Source organism: Vombatus ursinus, unplaced genomic scaffold (genome assembly GCF_900497805.2).
Source record: "Vombatus ursinus unplaced genomic scaffold, bare-nosed wombat genome assembly UNPS02014789.1, whole genome shotgun sequence".
In the NCBI taxonomy this organism is placed as follows: Eukaryota; Metazoa; Chordata; class Mammalia; order Diprotodontia; family Vombatidae; genus Vombatus; species Vombatus ursinus.
Window position 1 is genome coordinate 27085054 of NW_020954567.1, and position 17609 is coordinate 27102662.

Consider the following 17609-nt stretch of genomic DNA (forward strand, 5'->3'; position numbering starts at 1 on the left):
GTTCTTACTACTGTTTGGGGACTGTAGGGCTTAGGAAAGTGGTATCCAGTTTTGTTTCATAATAGAAAAAGTACAGAGATTATCTTCAAAGCTGCAGTAGTAGTAGTTTGTCAGTGATATAATGCAAAAAAATCATCATTATCAACATCATCATCATCAATAAACAACAATAATAAATTTATTATTGTTGAGACAAGTTTGTTGTATTTTTCTTTGTTGTGATAAGTTGTACTTGACCTATGTATGTATTTATTATCTAACATTTTTTTTTTCTTTTTGTGTTGTTTTTCTCAGCACATTCTCCCGGATGAACTCATTTTATTTCGTAACTTCAGCAGTTACTCTAACCCTGATGACTCCCAGTTGTCTCTTCACTCTGACCTTTCAACCAGCGTTCAGTCTCTGACTCCCACCTGCCAGTCTGAATATTTTTAAGAAGACATATTGTCCTCAGTTTGGCTTTTCCCAAACTGAGCTCATGTCTCATTTCCCTGCTCTTCCTTTTTCTTACTGATTATCAGTTTGCTATTTTTCCTGTTACCCTAGACTTGTAACCTAGTTTGTGTTGTCCCACCCTGCCTAACCATGTAACTCCAATGCTTTAAATTCCTCTTCCAAACACATTTAGGTATTTCCTAGCATGTGATGTAAATCCTCTGTCTGTTCTGATGATAGGTGGAGATATGAATCAGTGAAATGGATAAGCCAAAACTGTAAATATCTAAAAAATTCATCAGAACTTATAACATAATTTCATTTCATGCATATTCACCTCCCTAGCCATATTTTCCTATGACTAATATGAATTTATTTTAGCTTCTTAAGAGAAATCCAACTGATTTAGGGGGGGTTGGCCCATAGGAGTGCTTCCTCAAAAGGGAGAGATGTGAAATTGTAAATTAGCAGCAAATGGTGTCCGAATACTTTGATAGATCTATGACTTCATTTGTATGGGCATTCCTTCTGGAGATGCAGTCTATTCATGCCTGCTCATGTTGTATGACTCTTGTTCATGGTTTCCTATGTTTGATAGAAGAAACATACCAAAGAACATGGAGAATTCCCTTATTTTCTTTTGACATTGTAAAGGTTACAGGGAATCATGCAGGAATTTCATTGATCATCTCTCACTCTCATCATGACCAGCCCATGTAAATTTTCAACTCTTAATTTTAATGGTATCCTTTATACCATTTTTCCTTTGCAATACTTCATGTGTAATTTGTTAGAGTCTGCTACCTCCAACTGTATGCTGCTCCATCACCACTTGGTTGCTCCTCAACTTCATTTCTCCAAAAATGGTAGCATATCATCACTTACAGTTTTATGACATCATTAGCACAGCACTCATGTTAAATAGATAGGTCTTTTTTTATGGGAAAAATTTTGAGGTCATAAAAAGAAATTGGTAGTTTTCCAAAGGTAGATGATCAATTCAGTTATACAATCAGCTCAATGTCAATTTACAGTATCTGTTTTATATGTATGTGTATGCACATGTAATATATAGACTATATACACATTTATAGTACATCTGTGTGTATAATAGCACATGATACATATGTAGTACATACACTAGTCAACAACCATACCAAACCACTTACTTGACTTATTACCTTATTCATTCTCATCTCTGGTTCTAAGGCAATCAGAGAATGTTTTCATATTTTCTCATAAATTATTAAAATTTTAATATCTGTCCCATTAATTATCTTTGAGTCCCCACTTCAAATTATTAAATATTATTTATCAAACCAGTTAGAAAAACTTCTTTTTCATACATTTTAATCACTTCTTTCCACATATACATATACTTATGAAACACATACATATATACAAAATACCCTTAATCTTAAATAAAAACAAGATTACGTATTATATAGTTTATTAACAAGATAGCAAATAACAAAACAAGAAATTAATCATTTCCTTTATTAGCTTTGAGTAAGATCATAGCCTGTGTCACTCTAATCATAATTCTTATTGACTTCTCAGTTTTGGAAACACAGTCTCATAATTTAGGTATCAAGAAGAGCAGTAAAAAATCTTAATAATAATTTTAATTGGAATATCCTTCAAAAGATGAGTTAAATATAGTCAATCCAGAAAGATCTCTTAATCCTCTCTCCTTGTACTCCATTTAGTTTTTCTCTATTTTATTTTATTTTAGGCAATTGGGGTTAAGTGACTTGCCCAGGGTCACACAACTAGTAAGTATGAAGTGTTTGGTCTGAGGCCGGATTTGAACTCAGATACTCCTGACTTCAGGGCCAGTGCTCTATCCACTGCGCCACCTAGCTGCCCCTACTCTTTCTCTAGTCATCATTGTTAATATTCTTTCTTGAGAATAGTTAAACTGCAAGTTTTCTCATAAACTCCTCAAATATTCCATTTTCTTTTAAAGAAATAGCAATACTCTTTATAGCCTCTATGGAAGAGGCTATTCAAGATAGTGTTACATGTATATGCATAAGTCTATATAAAGGTATGTATGTATATATCCACATAAATACATACGTGCACCCTACATGCATCTACGTAAATATGCACACATGCATATGTGTATATTTGCATTATTGAATAATATCTGTGGGTTATGTGTCCAACTGAATATCATAATCTGGACCATAGGCATTTCACATCCACAATATTTTTCCTGTATAAATTGCTAGGCAAAACACATCTATTACAATCAAGAAAAAAATAACATGAAGTAAAAATTCATACATCATTAATGGAGGACTGAATGTTAATGTGCTTATTATCTAAACTTAATTTCCTGTTCTGAGACATTTTTTAGGTCTTCACATGTTAGCAATGATTTGTTTAGTCAGATTTTTTTTACTAATAAATAAGTAAATATAACTATATGACAAGCCAGCCCTGAGCTAAGTAGATTTTACCTATTTGTGGGATTATGAAAGAGAGTCAAAATCTACTATTAGCTACATATTGTAGATCTAAGATTAACCATCCTTCTTTCAAGAGAAAATAAGCAAGAAAACATGGAGTATTCAGAACGCATTAGAAGAAACAGCTCAAACATGATCTCTGCTGATTGCTAGTCAGACGTTGTCTTTGTTTTTTATTTTTTTAAAATTCTTTCTCTTTTTTCAGTACCAAATTCTTCCTCTCCCTTCAGCTCCTGAGCTACCCATTGAGAAAGCAAGCAATATAATACCCATTGCACATGTGGAGTCATATAATACACCTTTGCATATTAGCCATATTGCATAAAAGCAAGAAAAATGAAGAAAGCAAAAATATGCTTCAATCTGTACTCAGAATTCATCAATTCTTTCTGTGAAGGTTTTTTAAAAAGCATTTTGATCATGATTTTTTGGAAATTGTGGTGAATCATTGTATTGATCAGAGTTACTAAGGCTTCCACAGTTGATAATCATTACAGTTTTGCTTTTATTGTGTACAATGTTTTCCTAAATCTTCTTGCTACACTTTTCATCAATTCACATAAATCTTGCCTGGTTTCCTTTTTTGTTTAAGCATACCCTTCATCATTTCTTACAACATAATAGTACTCCATCACGATCATATACCATAACTTGTTCAACCATTCCCCAATTGATGGGCATGCCTCCAATCTCCAATTCTTTGCTATCACAAAAAGAGCTGCTATAAATATTTTTGTACATATGCATCATTTTTCTTTGATCTATTTGGGATATAGGCCTAGTAATGGTATTGCTGGGCCAAAGGGTATGCTCACTTTCATAGTCCTTTGGACATGGTTCCAAATTATTCTCCAGAATGGTTGAACCAGTTCACAACTCCACCAACAGGGCATTGGTGTACCTATTTTCTCACATCCCCTCCAGCGTTTGTCATTTTCCTTTTTTGTCAGGTTAAGTAATCTGGAATGGTATAAGGTGATACCTCAGTTGTTTTAATTTGCATTTATCTAATCAGTAGTGATTTAGATCCTTTTTATGTGACTTAGCTCTTATTTTTTTTCAAAATAAATTTGACTCAATTTCCTATCTATTTGAGAAATGAGACCTTTATCAGAGAAACTTGCTATACAATTTCCTCTCAGTTTCTTTCTAATTTTGGCTGCATTGATTTTGTTTGTATAAAAACTTTAAAATTTCATGTAATTGAAATTATCCATTTTACTTACCATGATCATCTTTGTCTCTCTTTTGTTCACAAACTCTTTCTTTATCCATAAATCTGATGGGTAAAAAATTTTCCCCTTGCTCCTCTAACTTGCTTATGATATCACCCTTTATGTCTAAATCATGTACTCATTTTGACCTTGGTATGTGTTGTGAGATATTGATCTATGCCAAGTTTCTGCCAGACTGCTTTCCCAGCAGTTTTTGTCAAATAGTGACTTGTTGCCACAAAAGCTTGAACCTTTGGGTTTATGAAACACTAGATTATTGTAGTTATTTACTACTATGTATGGCGTACCTAATGTATTCTGCTGATCCACCATTCTATTTCTTACCTGTGGAATTTAGTTATAATATTCTTGGGAGTTTTCATTTTGGGATCTCTTTTGGAAGGTGATCAGTGGATTCTTTCAGTTTCTATTTTACCCTCTGGTTCTAAGATGTCAAGTCAGTTTTCTTGATAATTTCTTGAAGTATGATATCTAGGCTCTTTTTTTGATCATGGCTTTCAGGTAGTCCAATAACTTTTAATTCATCTCTCCTCAATCTATTTTCCAGGTCATTTGCTTTTTCTAATGAGAGTTTTCACATTTTTCCCGTATTTCTTAGGACAAACATCTGTATTATTTTTAGGTAAAATTTAAAACATGATGAGTCCTTGTTGTTGTTGCTGCTGTTTTTGTTGTTCAGTCATTCAGTTGTGTCTGACTCTTCATGACCTCATTGACCATAGCACACCAAGCCCTTCTATCCTTCACTATTTCCTGAAGTCCAAGCTCATGCTTATTGCTTCCATGACATTATCTAGCCATCTCATTCTCTACTGTCTCCTTCTCTTTTTGCCTTCAATCTTGCAAACATCAGGGTTTTTTCCAATATGTCCTGTCTTCTCCTTTTGTGGACAAAGTATTTAAGCTTTATCATCAGTATTTGACCTTCCAATGAATAGTCTGAATTAATTTCTTAAAGTATTGAGTGATTTGATCTCCTTGCTGTCCAAGGGACTCTCGAAAGTCTTCTCCAGCACCACAATTTGAAGCATCAATTCTGCAGGTCTCTGTTTTCCTTATAGTCCAATTCTCATTGCCGTTCAGTCGTTTCAGTCATATATGACTCTTCATGACCTTACTTGGGGTTTCTTGGCAAAGATACTAGAGCAGTTTGCCATTTCTTTCTCCAGATCGTTTTACAGACGAGGAAACTGAAGCAAACAGGGTTAAGTGACTTGCCCAGGTTCACACAGCTAGTGAGTGTCTGAGGCCAGATTTGAATTCAGGAAGATGAGTCTTCCTCACTCCAAGTCCAACATTCTAACCACTGTGCCACCTAGCTGCCCCAGTCCCACTCTCACAGCCATACATTATTACTGGAAAAGTCATTGCTTTGACTATACAGACTTTTGTCAGCAAGATGATGTTTCTGCTTTTTAGTATGCTGTCCAGATTTGCCATGACTTTCCTTCCAAGTAGCAAGAGTCTTTTAATTTCATGGCTACGATCACTGTTTTCAGTGATCTTGAGGCCAAGAACGTAAAATCTTAAACTGCTTTTATTTCTTCTTTCTCTCTTTGCCAGGAAGTGGTGGGACCAGTTGTCATGATCTTAGTGTTTTTTTTGTTAATGTTAAGCTTCCAGCCAGCTTTTATACTCTTTTTTTCCACCTTCATCAAGAGACTTCTTAATTCTTCTTCACTTTCTTTTATCAGAATGGTATCATCTGTGCATCTAAAATTGTTATTTCTAGCTTTTGATTCATACATATGGCATTTTGTACAATGTACTCTGCACATAAGTTAAATAAATAAGGTAGCAATATAGAGCCTTGTCATACTCTTTTCCCAATCTTAAACCAATCAGTTATACCATGTTTGGTTCTAACTGTTGCTTCTTAGACTGCATACATGTTCCTCAGGAGAAAAGTAAGATGATCTGGTACTCCTTCCTCTTTGAGGACTTGCTACATTTTGTTGTGATCCACACAGTCACAAGTGATAGTGTAGTCAATGAAGAAGAAGTAGATATTTTTTTCTGGAACTCCTTTGCTTTCTCCATAATTCATTGAATGTTGGCATTTTGGTCTCTAATTCCTCTGCCCCTTTGAAAATGAGCTTGCTCTTCTGGTAATTCTTGGTTTACATATTTCTGAAGTCTAGCTTGCAGAATCTTAAGCATAACCTTGCTGGCATGTGAAATGAGCACAATTGTTCTGTAAATTGAACATTCTTTGGCATTGCCTTTCTTTAGGATTGGGACATAAACTGATCTTTTCTAATCTGGGGAAACTGTTGAATTTTCCACATTTACTGACACATTGAGTGCAACACTTTAACAGCATTATCTTTTAGGATTTTAAAAAGCTGAGTTGGAATTCCATCACCTCCACTAGCCTTACTTTTAGCAGTGCATCCTAAGGCTTATTTGACTTCATTCTCCAGGCTCTGGATTAGTAACTTCACCATCATGGTTATTGGTGATGTTAAGATCTTTCTTGCATAGTTATTTTGTGTAATCTTGCCAATCTCTTTTTAATCTCTTCTACTTCTGTTAAGTCCATAATATTTTTGTCTTTCATCATGTCCATTTTCACGTGAAATGTTCCCTTTATATCTCTAAATTTCTTGAAGAGATCTCTAGTCTTTCCCATTCTATTGTTTTCTTCTATTTCTTTGCATTGTTCATTTAAGAAAACCTTCTTATCTCTCCTTGCTATTCTCTAGAATTCTCCATGCAATTGGGTATATCTTTCCCTTTCTTCTTTCCCTTTCACTTTCTTCTTTTCTCAGCCCTTTATAAAAGCTCATCAGACAGCCATCTTGCTTTCTTTCTCTTCTTTTTCTTTGGGATGTTTTTTGTTGTTGCCACATATACAATATTCTGTCCATAGTTCTTTAGGCACTCTATCTACTAGCTCTAATCCCTTAAATTTATTCATCACTTCCACTTCATAGTCATAAGGGATGTTATTTAGGTCATACCTATATGGTCTTATGGTTTTCTCTACTTTCTTCAATTTAAGTCTGAATTTTGCCAAAAGAAGCTCATAATATGAAGCTCCAGGTCCTGTTTTAACTTACAGTATAGAGCAGGCCTGCACAACCTGTGGCCTGCCAAAGGATTTCAGGTGACCCAGAAAAAATATAGAGGAAAACATCCTCTACATTTTTTCCTGGACCACCTGAAATCCTTTGGCGGGCCACAAGCAGCCTGCAGGTTGTACCTTGTGCAGGCCTGATATAGAGCTTCTCTGTCTTTGGATGCAAAGTATATCATCAATCTAATCCATGCATGGAGTCACTTTTTAGGTTATTGATAAAGAGTGTTTGCTATGACCAGAAAGTTATCTTGACAAAACTCTATTAGTCTCTGCTCTGCTTCATTTTGTACTTGAAGGCCAAACTTCTCTGTTATTTCATTTATCTTTTGATTTCCTAATTTAGCATTCCAATGCCTTAGGATGAATGTGATGTCTTTTTTCTGTTATTTCTAAAAGATGTTCTAGGTCTTTATAGAATTAAATAATTTTGGCCTCTTCATCATAAGTGGTTGGAGCATAGGCTTGTATAACTGTGATGTTGAATGGCTTGCCTTGGATTTGAACAGATATCATTCTGTCATTTTTGAAGTATACCCCAGTATTGCTTTTCTCACCCTTTTATTGACTATGAAGGCTACTCCACTTCTTATAAGGTATTCTTGCCCACAGTAATATATATAATGATCACCTGAATTAAAATCACCCATTCCTGTCTATTTATATTCACTGACACCCAAGAAGTTGATATTTAAACTTTCCATGTCCTATTTGACCATATCCAGTTTATGATAGGTCAGATTTTACTAAGGGGAGGAGAGTAAGATGGAATATTCAGCAGTAATTGATGAACTATACCACTATTAAGCCAAAATTACTAACACTTTTACTATAAATAATATAAAATAAACCTCCACACAAAATATATTTTAATTGCCTTGTGTTCATTAAAACTATGCTGATTAATTATTGTTACAATGCATTGGTGAATGCCTCACTCAGGAATTCTTTTACAGACTCACAAATTTTGTGTTTCCCGATTCTATTTTGTTTTATTAACTTAGGATTCAAATTTCTAAATGACTATACATTGAAAATAGAATGTATCCTTGGGGAAAGTAGGATTTTAGATTAGAAGGGAAAGTTTATTTTTCCTTAATGACTTCTTATTTCTGTGGAAGCCACAGATCATTATCAAGAATGGCTTTTTATTGCTTTGATCTTCAGGTAATGGTAACTTAAAATTAGGTAAAAATAAACAACATACCTTGTGATTTGTAAATAATGTTGGGAATTTCTACACTTATATTTCACAGAATTTAATTCATTCACAAACTATGTGTGTCACTATGTTAATCCTTTAGCCAGACCCTTAGGGCTTCGTGCCTTTCATAGTTAATGCTGGAAACATGAGAATTGTAATTTTCACGGGTGCTGAATTGTATTTCTGATACTGCAAAATATTTACGGGGGGAATTTTGGGCTTGCAATTTGAAAAGATAGAATTACCCTTTTGAGGCATAGGAACATTGATCTAGATGCAGAATGAGAGAAATCTGAATACTAATTCCAGCACAAAGACTGGCTTGCTGTGTGGTCCTGGTTAAGTCACTTAAACTTTCTGAGCTTTTGTGTCCTCACTGGTAAAATTGGAATAATAAAAGCACCTACCTCACTGGGCTAGTGTGTGGGTCAAATGAGACTAAGTGTGTGCAGCAGTTTGCAATCCATAAAGTATTCTATGTCTAGCATTATTTTGCATTAAATAGCTATCTTGATTTCTTTGTATATTTCAGTTTCATTCATTAAGTACATTTTTATCATCTACAGTGTGTACAGAATTAGACTAGGTAATAGGGAAAACAACTAAGATGAATATGACATCTGACACTTCCTATCTTCAAAGACCTGATAAGATGGTAGGGGAAAGAAAACACAAATAAATATAATGCAGAATAGGGCATTGTGCATAGTGAATAGGAAAATTGTTGTAGACAACTGTGGAGTGGAAAAACCTTTCCAAAACCTCTCCAAACATTTTCATCATTTATCAGACCTCTGATGGATTCTTCAAACAAACACATTCCACCCCACCCCATCCCTGTCCACTTCTCATAGCTGAGAACCTTGCTCTTCATATTTCGTCCAAAAATTGAGACCATTAGATATGAGTGCCTTCTTAGCTCTCCTTCTCATGTCTCTGCCATATGGCTTTCCAGTTTTACCAACAATTTTTACCAAATAATGAATTTTTATTCCAAAATCTTACATCTTTACATTTGTCAAATACAAGGTTATTATATTTATTTACTGCTATAAATTGTATGTCTATTCTGTTGCATTGATCTACCTTTCTATTTCTTAGCCAGTACTAGATAGGTTTGATAATTACGGCTTTATAATATAGTTTAGGATCTGGTATTGCTAAACCTCCTTCCTTTAAATTTTTTTCATTATTTCCTTTGATATTCTTGACTTTTTTGTTCTTCCAAATGAATTTTGTTATTATTTTTCTAATTCAACAAAATAATTTTTTGGTAATTTAATTGGGATGACATTTAATTTATAAATTAATTTAGATAAAATTGTCATTTTTATTATATTGACCCTGCCTACCCATGAACTATTAATATTTCTCTAATTATTGAAATCTGAGCTTATTTGTATAAAAAGTTTTTAAATAATTTTATTTATATAGTTTCTGGGTTTGTTTTGGCAACTAGAGTTGGAGAGCACTGGACTTGGACTCAGAAGATGAGGGCTCAAAATCTTGATGTTCCACTTACCAGAAGGAACCATGGTCAATGCATTTCCTTTCAATGAACCTCAGCTTATTTGAAAAAAATGAAAATAATTATCTACCTCTTATGGAATATTATAAGAAAAATTCTTGTAAACTATTAAAAATAATATAAATGAGGTATGAGGAATAAAAGAACATATCTTTCTAGGGGATTAAGGCTTCATGGAGGTGTTAGTATCTTGCAGTCAATATTAAAAAAGGAAGTGATGAACATTTGTCTTCATAGTCAGTATGAGCAATTAAATCATTTTACTATGAAGATAAATGAATCTACCAAATCATTCTATACAAGCATCAATGAATTGAATTTGTATTAGCCTATATGAAACACTGCAGTTGAGGGAGAACAATCAGACTTGATGGATTATGAGACTTGAAGTCTGGAAGACCTGAGTTCAAATACAGTGTCAGACACTTAGTAGGTGTGACCCTTGGCAAGTCACTTAACCTCCTTCTTTCTCAATTTGTTCAGCTCTAAAATGGGGATAATAAAAGCAACTACCTCCCAGGGTTATTGTGAGGATCAAATGAATTAATATTAAGAGCTCTGCAAACCTTAAAGCTAAATGCTAGTTATGATGATGATGATGATGATGATGCTGCTGATGATGATAATGATGACAATGACTCTAGGCCATGCCACATGAGAATCATTTGAAGGTCTAGGAGTTATTTAGCGTGGAGAAAAAAAGACAGATCTTAATGAGGCAGTCATTATCTTCTCGCCCATGTCCAGCACACATGATACCTATGTTCAAGTAAGTGAAAGGCTCTTATGTGAAAGCCTAATAGGTTGTCTCTGGTGACAATGGGTTCTTCCTCACTGGAAGTCTTCAAGTAGACACCAGATGACCACTTATTAGGGAGTTTATGGAACAGATTAGGGCAACTAGGCTTGGCAGTGCATAGAATGCAAGGCCTGGAGTCAGGAAGACTCATTTTCCTAAGTTCAAATCTGTCCTCAGACACCTACTAGCTGTATGATCCTGGGCACGTCACTTAACCTCAGTTTCCTCATCTACAAAATGAACTGGAGGAGGAAATGGCAAACCACTCCAGTATCTTTGCCAATAAAATCCAAAATATGGTCATGAAGAGTCATATATGACTAAAATGACTGAACAACAGAGCTGATTACTGTGAAAGTAGGAGTTAGACTAGGTTGCCTCTCAGTTCCCTTCAAATACAAAATTCTGTGATTGCTTTTTTGACATCTCTCCAGGTTAATACTGTGGCCCAAAATATGTCTCCTTATTTTTTGAATGCCTATAGTCTCCTTTCCACTGGAGGCTGAACACAGTTGCCAGGTAATTGAAACCTAAACAAACACATCACAGGGGGCAGCTAGGTGGCACAGTGGATGGAGCACCAGCCCTGAAGTCAGGAGGACCTGAGTTCAAATCCAGCCTCAGACACTTAACACTTACTAGCTGTCTGACCCTGGGCAAGTCACTTAACCCCAATTGCCTCACCAAAAAGCAAAAAAACAAAACAAAACACATCACAGTATTTTTTTGTTTGTTTGTTTTACAAGGAGATAAATTAGCCATACTTGTTGTATTTCTTTGAAGTTCAGGCATTAATATATTTTAATCCAAATATATCAAATAGGAATTCAAGGTAAGTAAAAGTTTGTTTTTAGTAATTAGTTATCCAAGTAATAGAAATGCATAAGGTATTTAGGTTATGGCCAAGCAGTGTACTTTTTTCTCAATAGGACCTAAATGTGCTCAGCAACATGTATTTGTTTTGGTTATTTGGATTTAGATCCAGGACTAATAGCTGAATTTTGTAGTCATTCATTTATGTAACAGTTTTCTCAGAATATTCCAGACTACCCTGGTTGAGAAAACTGAGCCAGCTTACAGCTCTCATATTTTGTTGAAATCCTGCTTATATCACTGGGAGTGATTCATTCATAGAAGGATATCATTTGACTGCCAACATCTTATCTTTTATGTTTGATTTTTGCATCTGAGGAATGTTGGAGGTAAAGGTATTTAAAATTTTTTCTGAACTTTATGGAACTTATGGAATTTATTGTCTTTATGGAACTTATTTAAATCAGAGTTCCCCAATATCTTGGGCATACTGGGTTTTACAGGTAGTTACTTATCTTAGGATGCCAAAAGGCATGATGATAGTTAGGATTCATATAGTATTTTAAGGTTTGCAAAGTGCTTTGCATGTTATTATCTGATTTGGTCCTAACAACAACCACATCTCCCCTACCACCCAACTGAGTGTTCTGCACCCTGTGAGTACTTAAAAATATTTGTAGAATTGGATCAAATACATTCATTAACCTAATTTCTACTCTATTAATTGGAGTCTTGGGTGAAATAAGCTCTGAAAAGGGCAACTGTCTTTAGGCTTATAAAAGTGTGGTAAAACAGTGGTATTTATGTTAATAATATCTTATTAAAATGAAAACAGTATGTTATAGATAACAATTTTTTTCATGGGAAATAATATGAATGATCCTTTTGATTGCCTGGTTTAAAATGTAACATTATTTGGAGATATTTTTGGTATCATGGAGAAAGCTTTGGGATCAAAGTTGTAACTAAGAGTTTTTACAACTAGGGAATTCACACACACACACACACACACACACACACAAACTGTGTCAAGGGAAGATAGCATGAAAGGCACCCTTAAATGTGGCTGGGGTTGGAGAACTGAGGGAAGGACACCACTGTGTGGGGAGAGACAATGACTCCAGCACTCTACAATGCCCAATGCTCCCCCCAGATAATTTGGTAGCTTCTTCTTTAAATGGACTCTAATTTCAAGTTTCTTTGTACTTGGCATCTAAGAATTCAGATGACTCTGATGTAACAAGAATCCCTGGGCCTTAGAGGTTGGAGATATCTACAGGGAGTGAAACATTTTTCCATTTTCTGTGGGGTGCCTATGAGGCTTGAGATTTCTTAAATGACTTTATTCCTAAGGACAGTCCACTATCCTTTTATACTCGTCCTCCTTTCTACTGCCCAGCCTCTGAGCCTCAGGAAAGTGTGGGACATTTGGATGGCAAAATTTTTGGGGAAAGAAAGGTCAAAGATGGGGAGGCAAAAGTGTCCCCAATGTGGAAGAACCTTCCAACAGGAGCTGAGGTACCATCTGTCTTCCTCTGATTTCGGATCCCTCAGGGTGCACAGCTAGATGTCTTACAAAGGGTCAATTGCTGTGCATACTGAAGGGAGGGAATGGTTCTCTGGGCTTTCCTCTCCACCACTAGAAGCCAGAGTTTGAGTTCGGTGAATCTCTGCTGCCCAAGAAACTCTGGAACACAATCAAGTTGTTTCTCTAATGGGAGCTTCCAACTTCACTCAAACCATTTTGAAATTACTTACCCATCTATTCTGTATGTATCTTGTTTCTAACTAGTTATTTTCACTTTGTTTCCCTTGTTGGAATAAATGTTTCTTAAGGGAAAGGGTTGTTGTTTTGCCTCTCTCAGTATTCTTAGCCTTTAATACAATGCTTGAGAAGGAGTGCTTAATACAAGTGTATTAATTAATATTTTTTATTCATTACAGAGTGATAATGTTCCATTATTCATGTACCACACAATTAGTTAAGCCAATCCCCCATAAGCACCCACTTTATTTTTAGTTCTTTGTGACAATAAAATGTATTGATATAACTTTTTTTGTATAGAAGAGTTCTGTCCCTATATCCTTGACCATTTGTGAATATGGACCTAATAGTGATATTGTTGGGCCAGACTGTGTGTATAGACTCTTTCCAGTCCAGTTTGTATTCCCATGGTGCAGTATCACCATGGCTATGTGGCATCAGGCAAATCATCTAACCTCTCTGAGCTTTACTTTAGCTGTGAAACTGAGGGAGTTGGACTGAATTATTTGTAAGGTCCTTTTCACCTCTAAAATTCTATGGAATCCTGAGTGTTTCATGGTAAAATTCAGGTGGGTGCTTATGAAAGACCAAGGAGAGAGAGAGTCACCTATTTGCAGCTGAAAGCAAGAAATGGTATCTTTAGTCTGAAGAGTACATCTCTCAGTTGACTTAAGTGATCTTAAGATTTCTTCTATGAATTTATGCTAAGTAAACTATATAGTCTGTTATTTTCACCACTTTAAATGTACCTCACTTTCATTTATTCCGTTCTACAGGGGTGTTCTTAGGCTTTTTTTAAACTACTTCATTGTTTCTTTATATTGTATCCCTTACAATGCAACATTGAATGATAGAATGTCTTGTTCCATTGTTCACTATTGCTTTTTTGTTTTTTCATTTTCTCTCTTCAATTTAATCATGAACTAGTCAATGTGATACATTATGTAGGTGAGTGGTTGGCCATAGAATTGAAAGATCTGATCAGTGTTTAATATTGACTCTGGAGGAAAGAGATTCCAATCTCTCCTTTGACATTTACTACCTGTATGACCTTGGAGAGGTCACCCTCCTTCTTGGCTTCAGTTTTGTTATATGTGAAATGAAGGGATTGGATTAGATGGTCTTGAGATTCCTTCCAACTCTAAATTTATTATCTTATGAAATTAAAAAGCAAACAGATTTCTTAGTGCACATACACCTTCTGCAAAGTTGATGCCGAATTCCACATTAGGAGTTCATAGCTCCTTTCCTCTCTATACCCCGCCCCCCAAACAACAACAGCCAAAACCTAGACAAACTCCGTGAGGCGTACATTATATTCCTCTCCACCTATATAGAATAGTAGATCATCAACCTGTTAGTTGATTCATTAAAGACAAGTAAATTAATTTGAATATGCAGAGACTCTAATCTTTCTTTTTCCCCATCTTCCTTTGATATATTAATGTCTGTGCCTGCTAGGTTTTTTCTTTTCGATAATTGCATTATTAATGTTATTATTATTAATAATAAGAACAATAATAACAATCTTAAGAATATGTCAGTGGTCTGTGGTTTTTGTCATCATGGGAGTTCTCTCCATCAACACAGATTATAGCTCTTCTCTGAAATGTTTGAGAATTACTTGAGGCTCAGGGAGCGGAAGTAAGATAATCCAGGTAGTAAATATTATAGGTGAGATTTGAACCTCTTTCCTCTGACTCCAGAGTCAGTACTTTTCTTCCAGTACTTACACTGCTTGGGTCTTTCTGACTGCATGGCCAACTGTTGATCTCCAGTGATACCAAACAAATGGAAATGGGGGACACTGATTCATACATAAGGATACCTGCAACCACATATTGACTTAGTTTTAAAATGCAGTGTCATCTGTGTTTTATAGTGCTTTTATTTATTTTGTTAAATATTTCCAAATTACATTTTAATCTGGCTCAGCTGCACTCAGGGTATGGCAGTAGCCCGCAGGTCATGTGTTTGACACCTCTGTAATAGCTTATGGTTTAGTTACAGAGAGAAAAATCTGAGAGAGAAAGAGAAACAGAAAGAAAAAAGAGAGAAAGCAATAGGAAACAATGGTATAAGACAACATTAAATGAAGTGTTTCATTGTGAAGTATACAATATAGATAAATGTCAAGGTAGTGAAAAGGCTTAGAATACAACTGAAGGACAGAATAAGTGGAAGTTACACTAAGTACAGCTAAGGCATTTCAGAGGCCAGATATGAGACTAGAACTTTTGGATTATATGTCTACCATTCTATCCCTCTGTATAAACTTAGTAACCATAAATAAAATCAAACATAGGCAATAAAGGTTAGTATCTTTCATGAAAATGCTGGTATTTAATAGGGCAGAATCAAATGAATGTACAAACAAAAAACAAGTCAATAAAATTTTTTCATTTTTTTTTGCTTCTCTCCCTCTCCCCCGATTTGTAAATTTCTCTGAAAAACTCAGAGAACTCTTTTAAACCAACGGAAAGGGTCAAAATCAGATAACAAAGCAAAAATCAGTACAATCTGTGGTTCTGTGCTGAACTGGGAGAGTATTTCTGGTGCAAGTTTGAGGTCTGACTTCTAGTCACTACATGTTCAGTTTGTCTGTTTGAGGAGACTGCATGTCCTGAAAAGAACCCTGGCCTTGCAAGACAGGTCAACGTGGCTTTGCTACTAATTGACAGTTTGCCTTTGGGCAAATCTTATAAACTCTCTGAGCCTCAGTTTATTTGTCTGTAAAAGGAGGGGACTGGAATAAAGTAATCTAAAAACTTTAAAAAGGCTCTTTCAATTATAGAATTCTATAATTCTGGGAATTTCTCACTGTGTTAACAAAATGACCATTGAGAGCCAAGTTTCATATTGAGGTCTTATAGAGTCTTGGAGCACGTGGTTTTCTCACTGAAGAATAATTAATATTAAATAGTACAGATCTATAGGGTCTTATATTTAAGCATTTGGATTCATAAAATCTTTTATCCTTTAGATTTAGAGTTGAGGTAATGTGGTGCTGTGGAAATGACATTATACTACAAACAAGTAACTCAGGTTATATATATCTGGCTTTTGTACATATTGACCAAAGGCCTTTAGACAATTCTCAACTTCTCTGAGCTTTAGGGTTATTGTCTCTATGAAAGGGGACAATGGTCTTGCCAGCTTTATAGTTGTAGTCATGAGATGAGGTCAGCAATGTGAATGCGTGCTGAAAACTGAAAAGAACCATATAATTCTCATCTTTAAAATAGCTAGAGATCAGTTAGGAGACTGTTCCAAGTGTGTAGGCAAGAAGCTATGAGTGCCTACATTAAGGTGGTTGTGGTGTCAGTGACAAGAGAACAGAGGGGGTGGATACAGGAAATATTTAAGGGCCAAATCAGCAGGACTCGGCAGTTGATTGGGTGTGGAAAGTGATAAGGAAGACAGAATCAAAGATGATGCCAATAATTAAAGCCTGAGTAACTCATAGATGGTGCCACCAACAGAAAGAGGGAAATCTTATTGAAAATTTAAATTTATCAATTATTTGACTAAATTGAATAACGTGGTATTTTCTTTGTTTTTAAGACTTTCTAGTAGTTTTTTTCCTAATGTCAAATTAATTGCTTTCCTTTTGAATAATTTTGTTTTGGTAATAGGGCTAGGTTGTCAAAGATGCGAGGCTGCTGTTCTTTGTTAGGAATGTATGGAATTTATAAAACAAAAATTGAGCAATAGACACCAGAACAATCCTTTTTTGGTTTTCAAATGTATAGTATATTTTATGACTTTTACCTCATTTGGGCCTTGGCCATTTAATTTTCCTTAGGTGCCAGTGATTGCTGTGCTGGGTTCAGGTGGTGGATTCCGTGCCATGGTGGGATTTTCTGGTGTGATGAAAGCACTGTATGAATCAGGAATTTTGGATTGTGCCACATATGTTGCTGGTCTTTCTGGCTCTACATGGTAAGTCTGCATTTTTTAATCTTGCTATTCCCATTTTGCATTTAAATTGTTTTCATTCAGTATTCCTGTTATTTTGAAAATGTGAAACTTAGACTTTGAAATACTGAGTTGAATTTACGATGATGAAATGGTTTCTGGTAATCATGGAGAAGTTCCCTGAATAAATCTGTATCTGATAGAGCTTGCCACAAAATTTCACTTTCCTTAGCATGGCAACATTTAAAAATTATGTAAAAAATAAAAATTCTAAATTATACCAAATTTTAAAATGTTACCATCCTGAGAAAAGTGAAATTTTGTGAGAAGCCCCATCAGATATGGACTTACATGTA

General features: G+C 35.1%; 1 protein-coding gene across 2 annotated transcripts in view; it reads left to right on the forward strand.

The window, feature by feature from the left end:
* The window catches only part of PLA2G4A (phospholipase A2 group IVA), a 164596-nt gene that overhangs the window by 89803 nt on the left and 57184 nt on the right, over positions 1 to 17609 (forward strand). For both annotated transcript variants that reach the window (XM_027868653.1, XM_027868654.1), the window contains exon 8: positions 17141 to 17277. In XM_027868653.1, coding sequence (XP_027724454.1) covers positions 17141 to 17277 — 137 coding nt within the window. The remainder of the gene's footprint in view (positions 1 to 17140; positions 17278 to 17609) is intronic.